Source organism: Miscanthus floridulus, chromosome 1, assembly GCF_019320115.1.
Source record: "Miscanthus floridulus cultivar M001 chromosome 1, ASM1932011v1, whole genome shotgun sequence".
Taxonomy (NCBI): Eukaryota; Viridiplantae; Streptophyta; class Magnoliopsida; order Poales; family Poaceae; genus Miscanthus; species Miscanthus floridulus.
The window spans coordinates 98088337-98096910 of NC_089580.1; the positions used below are offsets into that span (position 1 = coordinate 98088337).

The 8574-nt window shown below is 41.6% G+C and overlaps 1 protein-coding gene across 1 annotated transcript; it reads right to left on the reverse strand.

Annotated features, from left to right (window-relative positions):
• Positions 1-7153: 7153 nt before the first annotated feature.
• LOC136460673 (uncharacterized) lies at positions 7154-7549 on the reverse strand. The gene has a single exon (XM_066460285.1). It carries the CDS (start codon positions 7547-7549, stop codon positions 7154-7156), a length of 396 nt encoding a protein of 131 aa, XP_066316382.1.
• Between the last annotated feature and the right edge of the window lie 1025 nt (positions 7550-8574).

Below are 8574 nucleotides of genomic sequence, written 5' to 3' on the forward strand. Positions count from 1 at the left end.
AGTAGGCTCAGGACGGGGCTCACGAGGAGCTAACCGGTGACAAGGTGCCCTGCCTCCAGCAGACTTGCGAGCAGTGAGTTTCATGCGTGCCATCTATAGCAAAAAGTTGCAACATAAGGGGAGAATCATTTAAGGGATACGAAATTTAATTAGTTGGGACAATCAAATTTTAAGGGAGGGAATAATGCAAGAAATGCCATGTATGCTTGAACATGATGCATGCGCGATCCGTACATCCTCACAAACCTAGAAAAATTTAAAGGCTAGCGAAATATATGGTGGCATACATACGTTCTCTCGTATATGGTAGCTAGTCGATCTACAATGATACGTTGTTAGTGTACCTGCAGAAAATTTCATTTTAGCCCAGTAATTTCCCAAAATGCATAAAAGGTAAGCAGTAAACTAAATACTTTCATACATGCGTCCCCTAATGCATATACTCTAGTATCATAGCTACCCGTCAGAGATACCCACATTTAAGTACTCTCATAGATACATGATTGAACATGTAAGTATGCGAGCAACCACAACTACTCTCCCCTAGACCGATGGTTGGACGGTCATGCTCTCACAACTCCCATTTACCAGAGCATAGAGGTATTTTGATCCATACATTACCACCCAAGCGGATGGCATCCATACAATAGCACGTCATATGGACGACAAAATAGAAACAAACAGGAACCCCCAAGTTAGTACTTTAATAAGCCACCTAAGAGTCCTTATTTGGGCATAAGGGATATGACCACTGGCAATACTTAGTATTTAATTTAGGATTTTTACAAATACTTTTGTTTTAAATACACAAATGACATGTTTAGTGTTGAATCTTGCTCTAATGCCAGCTGTAACAGAACCGACCAAATCATACGAACGTAAGTACAAAAACAATCACTGAAGCGATCAAATTCCTATACTTAAGCTCCCATAATCCTGGTAGTCCAAAAATCACAAAGGATTTCAACCAACTCTCAACATACAAACCAAGATCATAGTGACTCAACACAACACATCATATGTTACAACATTTCACAAGTAGCATTTGGATTACATCCATCAAAGTTTAAAAAAAATATTACAAACCAAGTTTGAGTGTGCGGAAGCAACATAGTTTAGCACAAAACACCATAGTTTTCAAATACATTGCCAAGTCTGAGTCATGTCCCACAAAAGCATTATTAGGTATGAGAACTAGTAGAGACCATGCCCAATGGTCTAGTCTTCATCCCCAGCTGGGAGAAGGCAGTACTTGCAGCAACCAAAGTAGAACTGGTCATCTGCAATAGGTGGGAGATAAACCCTGAGTACGAGAAGGTACTCAGCTAGACTTACCCATCAAAAACCAGAAATAAAAGACATCAAGGATCATGCAAGGCTTTTCAGGTGGGCTAGCTTGACATAGTTGCATAAAAGAGCTTATGATTATAGTAACCAATTTAAACTTAGCATCAAGCTTATCATCATTTACCTATCCACTAGATTAGCACCTGTACTAGAGCACTCACTTATTAGGAGCAAACAATATTAACCATAGCAGGTATAATAAGGCTGTCATCATCATATCATCAATTCTGAACCATTATGTTATTTAGTGTATCTACATTGGAGATAAGCCCATCAAGTTCTCACTAACCGGGAGAGACGGCGACTCGAATCAAATTACAACTCAGCTGAGGGTGTATTCCTAACTCTCACCCTAGCATACTTAGCAAGGGTAGCCATGGGTTACCTTTGGGACAACTCAGGAACCAAATTCATGGGTTCGATCAGTGCTCTTAGGGATTACCCTTCTGCCAGGATGATCAGGACTTTTAAATCACCTACCCTTGGACTCACGCCTACGGCTCCCTTCTGAGGTGTACTTTATACTTATTGACTCCTGGCCTGAGTTGAGCTACTCAGCTTCACGGTCGGTCTTCAGACATGGCCAACTAAGAGAGAGGTATGCGTTCAACATGAACAGGAGAGGCTCCAAGATTTAGTCCTTAATCGACACAGGCGGAGTCACTGCAAACCGGCAAGCCTCCGTCTAGTCTTCATTTCAAATTAAGGCTGGTTCTTTTCCACGATAGCAAATATAGCCAATCGTGCCACATGTATCTTCCTATATCTCGCAGGTGACAGGAAATCACCTGACTTCTACCATGTTTAAGCAGGGCTAAGCACTACACGAGCCTGAGCTACATAGGATTTAGGGTAACAATATCTGGACAAGGATTGGGTAACCAATGCAGCAATTGTTTGCATCCAACACCTAAACTTAATGCAACAATATATATATGTAACAATAATACTGTAACTACATTTTAGAAATTAGGAGGCTTAATATGCTCCAGGGCTTGCCTTTCACAAAGTTGCAAGGACGGTGATCCGGGCACTCAACGGCGACCTCGTCTGGCACTTCTCCTGAAGGCTGCACCTCCTGACCCTCCAGTGTCGGCTGCTGCTACTCGCTCGGTTCCTCGAATTCCAGCAGTATTACTCCCTTCGGTACACCTATTGCATGCCGATGCACAAGATAAATATCATGGATGCATAAGGAATGACATGATGCTCATGATGAATGAATCACAGTAAGTGTTTACGAAAGCATCACTGGACACCCATTTACCGAGTAAAATAGCTCTATTCAAATCACTTTAAGCATGTATCTAACTTAACTTAAAGAATAAGATCAACTTACCGAACTTGCATAACCTAAGATAGAGATGCTCATCTTCAGTTAAAGGCCTAACACCTAGGAACATTACCACAAACTTAGAAATAGTAAAGGCATACATAAATCAACATTTAAAGTTTCATATGCACACAAGTAGTCCCTTAATTCAATCACAACCAGGGTTCTACAATTCCAAATGACTTGCATGAGGACATTCTGGAAAGCTTATGAAATTCTCTACAAAACAATTGTAAACATCACAGCATGATACTTATGTTAACCAAATTGAATTCCAGTAAACCTAGAATCTGTCCAGAAATGACAGGGTTACTAACTTAATTATTTAATGATGATGCAAAAGCATAATTTGACCAAGCCAAGTTTACCAACATGTTTTGCATACCAGAGAAACACTAGAAAGTATAGTGCCAACTTCTAAATAAATTATTTAATATCCTTTTTAAATTTATTTAGTTAATTAGGTGATTAAAGCAATATATAGTCAAACTATTCATAAAAATCTACAAAAATTACAGTAGCTATCTCATGCTTCACATAGACTACCATCAAAATTTCAAAGCCATTGGGCAAGCAGAACTTGTTGTATCCAAAATAACAGGTGGCATGTCTATTTTTAGCATAATTAGGAAACCCTATTGAAAAGTGTCAAGCAACAGATTTCTTATTTTTCCTAGTATCATTCTAGCATACGAATAGCACTCACCAATTTTTACCCTAACTGGATCTATAGAAAAATTATGAAAATTCACTCAAGATCCACTCATTTAAACAAGATAATTTTCTATCTCCTACATATAGTGTACAAAATTTATAAAAATTTAACTACAAGCTATTCATGATATGAGCAGTACACCATAAAAATTTCATGCCATTTGGAGCTACCTAGAAAAAGATATAATTACCCCTATTTCTTGCATGATTAAAAGAGATAAATAGAAACTCCTATTTTCATAACAGACATGGCATGTATTATATTTTTAATAGAAACTAGACATTATCATGAACTCAACAAAATTAGAACCACATCATTTGGATCTATATACTAGGAGATACATATTTTTGAATATCTTTACAAATATGTAAAAAGAATAAAACAAAAACACATTTGAAAACCTATCAGCTACTGGTGGGCCAGCCCAAAGAAACGGCGGCCCACGAGTAGGCGTAGGCGCGGCCCAGCCAGGCTCCCACCTCAGCCTTAGCTGCTGACAGCCAGGGCCCGCGTGATAGAGAAACAGGCAGGGGAGGAGAAGGAGACGGCGACGAAGCTCATCGCCGGTGACTCCTCCGGTGAGGTCGGCGGTGCTACGACATTCAATACAATAGTGCGCATCTATTGGTGCCCTCAATTGAAGCTAGTACTATGGCTATAGGGGTTGGCGATGAGCATGGCGGCGCACGGTCGCGGCATGGCCGGCTCTGGCGAGATGACGGCGTCGTAGCCCTATATGGCGACCCTACGAGCTTCAACAGCGCTCCTAGTACCTAGCGTGAGATAGAGGAGGGATGGCAAGGGCACGAGGACAGCTGGCCGTGTGGAGTGCCATCTTCGGCGAGAACAGCCACGGTGGCGGTGGAAGAAAATGACGCATTCGTCCTTACCAAGACTCGATTGGACCGACGGTGGGGTGGAGAAGGTAGAGAAGATCACGGCGAGGCTACTGATGGACTGGGCAACTTGTTTTCATGGTGGCAAGTGTGCATGATGACGGCGACGCACGGTCGGCAATGGTGGAGCTACTGCAGTCAAGGCGCTACGCGCGGAGAAGGCGAGAGAGAGGAAATGGAGCGGTGAGCGCGTTCGGGTAGGCGCTGGCCTTCTTCTGGAGCACGGACGCGTGATGTGGAGACCACGGCAGTGCATGAATGCCACGTGGCGAATAGCTTCTGCATCGGTCGACCATGGCGACACTGAACGTTTTCAGAAACGTTTCGATTCAGTACTCGATGATAATGACTGTCAGCGACATTTCAACGTGTCAACATGGCTAATCCATCGATCTATTGCAAAAATAGTATACATGAAAAATGTAGGCCTACCATCGATCTACAACTTCTTTTCAAAGACCATTCCCTAATTCGCCATGGATCAGTAGTTACATGAAGCCAAAGTGAGCTTGATGCAATTGAAAATGTAACTACGACTTAGAATATTTTCTAAGTGTGAAATCAGCATGAAATACTAACTTGTGGGCCATGTTTGAGCATGTTCTAACCATTTTCATGAAATGATCATAAAACAACTTTTGTTCCTTAATAAATTAGCTACAACTTTGGTAAAGAGTACACAGCCATGCAAGGTCTCTAAGTTGGTCTTTTGAAATAGTCAAACAGTGACACTCCAAGGGTCAATTCAAGTCAAACCTCCACTTGAGGGCATTTTGGTCATTTTGATCTACATGAACAATGTCCCAACAAGTACCCTAAGTGTAGTTAAGGTGTAATAGACCATAATCAACCACTTTACAAAATTGTTATACCAACTTCTAATGATCACATGTGATAAAGCAACTAAAACAAGCAATTCACTCATATGTTTCAATTCTATGTTTCACATGTTTCATGACCTTGTTGTTATTTTATATTTGTCATATTACTACCCTGTTGCCATGTTTCAAGGTATGAGAAATCCATGTTGCATTCACATGTTGCACTACCACCATTCATAAGCAATAAAGTACGAAACAAACAGAATATGTGAATGTTGCATATGTATGTTTCAATGACAATGGCATGATGACATAGATGATGCATATGTTTATGAAATGACATGCAATTTAGTGGAAGCCAAACACCTAGGGTGTTACACTAGGCCTTTGACCTTAATCTTGCTATCGTCTAACTAGCCCCTGAGGAATCGAACGTCCTCGCATAGGTTTTTGATCTTATTTTTTAGCAAGGTGATTTGGGGGTCTTCAGGAGGTTTAGACTCTTCGTCCTCCTAAAAGATAGCGCATGATTTTAAGATCAGAGGCTTGTTGGTCCTCTTAAATCTAAGGGGCTTAGATGATGAATCGGCTGTCTCTTTTGAGACAGACTTTTGGACAGGGGTCACCGGCCCTTTTCCTCTCCTAGGTTTGCGCATCAACCCCTTCCCACACCCACTATTGGGTTTTTGAACCGCCACTACAATGTAGCTATAGCTATAAATGATGTTGCCTGAAGGCATTACATGGATGCTTTTTGTAACACTTTCTAGAGTTTTGCGCTTGAGGTTGTTGGCCCCTGAGGCTGACCTTGATGGGGGCACCCACCTAGGCTGGGTGTCAGCTTGTGGCACCTTGGTCCTAGTTGTGGACTGCACACTCATGCCTCTACTCGCCCTACTGAGGAGTGGAGGCATGATAGCAAGCAGAGCCATCTTAACAGTGCACGCTTCTTCTCTCACATAGGTGTTTTCGGGTGTTGGGTTGACAGGCTATGGAATCTCTTTTAAGTTGAAGGTTGAGTTGGAGCCGGTGTATAAAGCAAGTGCTTGGTTGTCCATGGCTCAACTAGGATGTCTTGGGACTAATGCTATGATAGGGGAGGAATGCTTTGGTGTGGGATGAAGGAGGGCTCATGGTGCTTTTATACAGGCTCAGCAACTGCGCGAGGGAAGAATATTTTAGTTTAAAAACCTAGATGATCATTATGCACTCGGTCATATGAGGTTATCCCAGCAGACAGGACACGGGAGGAGCTAGGAGGGGGGCGGCCGATCCCTGGGGTCGCCCGTCCCCTGAGGGTCGCTGTCCTGACTAGGCTTCCTTCTAAAGGCTCTCACATGCAACAATATCTAAACCCCACGATGTTCTATTTTTATCTTCACATTTTTAAACATGTTTGTCAATTTTATGTGTTATTTACTTAAATAAGACATGAGCAAAGAATTATTCTCACATAGCGTATGATTGTGAATGATAAATATATGTGAGTAACTTTATTTAAATGCAAGAGCATGTTAGAAATATTTAAATTTTCATAGATTTGCAATGAATTCGCTAAAAGATATTAAGTCCATTTCATCAATTTCTTGATTAATATCATGAGAAGGTTCTAGGAAAATTTTCAATCTTTGTCCATTAATTTTAAAAGTGTTACTGTCATTGTCCTAGATGGTGATCATGCCATGAGTTGATAAGTTGACGACAGTGAATGATCCTTCCCATTTGCTATGTAGCTTACCTTTACCGAAGAGCTTGACTCGGGAGTTGAATAGCAAGACCTTGTCTCCCTCCCTGAATACTTTTTGTTGGATTCGGTGGCCGTGCCATGTCTTGGTCCTTTCTTTGTAAAGTCTGGCACTATGGTAAGCTTTCTCATGCCATTCTTCTAGCTTAGAGTTTTGTTTCTATCATTTCTTGCTAGCTAGTTTTATGTCCATGTTCTAGTTCTTGATTGCCCAATGAGCTTGGTGCTCAATCTCAACTGGTAAGTGGTAGCTTTTTCAATAGATGAGTTGGAATGGTGATATGCCGATGGGGTTTTCTAGGCTGTCCTGTATGCCCAGAGTGCATCAGGAAGCTTATTCTTCCACCCCTTGCCCATTTCATTGCCACTAGTTTGCAGATGATACAGGGTGGTGATGTTGTGCTTGGCCCCAAGCTCCCTTAGGAAGGCTCTAAAGGTTTTATCGATGAAGTGGGAATCCCCATCGCTTATCACCATTCTTAGTGTTCTAATGCAAGGGAAGATCACTTCATGGAACATCTTCCTGGCGTGCTTGGTGTCATCAGCTCTGCATGGTAATGCTTCCACCCACTTTGACACATAGTCAATGGCGACGAGGATGTACTCGCAATCTTGGGACTTTTGGAATGGCCCCATGAAGTCAATGCCCCACACATCAAATATTTCTATTTGAAGATTGTAGTGGAGGGGCATTGCATTGCGAGAAGTGATGTCACCTTGCAGCTAGCATTTCCAATACCTTTGGATGAATTCTATGGTGTCTTCATACATCGTTGGCCAGAAGAATCTACACTGCCAAATTTTGGCTTGAGTGCGGAATGCTCTGTAGTGGCCTCTGTACGGAGCTGCATGGCACTTTTCGATGATCTGTATACCCTCCACCATGGGCACGCACCTTCTCAGCAAGCCATCGGAACATATCCTATAGAGGTATGGGTCCTCCCAAAGGTGATGTCTGCTTTCAGCTTGTAGCTTTTTCTTGTTCTCGCTCGGTGGTATGTACCCTGAAACCATGAAATTCACAATGTTCGTGTACCATGGGTTTGAATCCATCACCCTTTAGCAGCATGTTGTTGTGTAGGAAGTCATTAATTGGAAGTTCCTGCATGTTAGTGACTGGCATACATGACAGATGATCTGCAACAATATTCTCTACTCCCTTTTTATCTTTTATTTCTAGGTCAAATTCTTAGAGCAAGAGAATCCATCTTTGAGGTGTGGTTTTGCATCTTTCTTAGTGAGCAGGTATTTAAGTGCAACATGATCGGTGTAAACAATTATTTTTGCTCCCACTAAGTAAAATCTAAATTTATCAATAGCAAAAACAACTACAAGAAGCTCTTTTTCTGTGGTAGCATAATTAAGTTGTGCTCCTATCAGTGTTTTACTAGCATAGGCAATTGCATGATGCTTTTTATCTTTGGTTTGGCCAAGGACCGCACCAACGGCATAATCACTAGCATCACACATTATTTCAAATGGCAGCGACCAATCTGGTGGTTGGATGATTGGTGCTGAGATGAGTGCTTTGTTGAGTGTATTTAAAGCATTTAAGCACTCATTGTTGAACTCAAAGGGTACATCCTTAGCTAACAGGTTTGTCAATGGTCTAGAGATTTGCGAGAAATCTTTAATGAAACGTCTATAAAAACCTGTGTGTCCTAAAAACTATGGATTCCTTTTATGCTCACAAGAGGTGGTAGCTGTTCTATGACTTC

What these genes read in the sequence shown, in the direction of transcription:
- LOC136460673 (XM_066460285.1), bottom strand. Translation starts at nt 7,549, where the DNA reads ATGCCCCTCCACTACAATCTTCAAATAGAAATATTTGATGTGTGGGGC.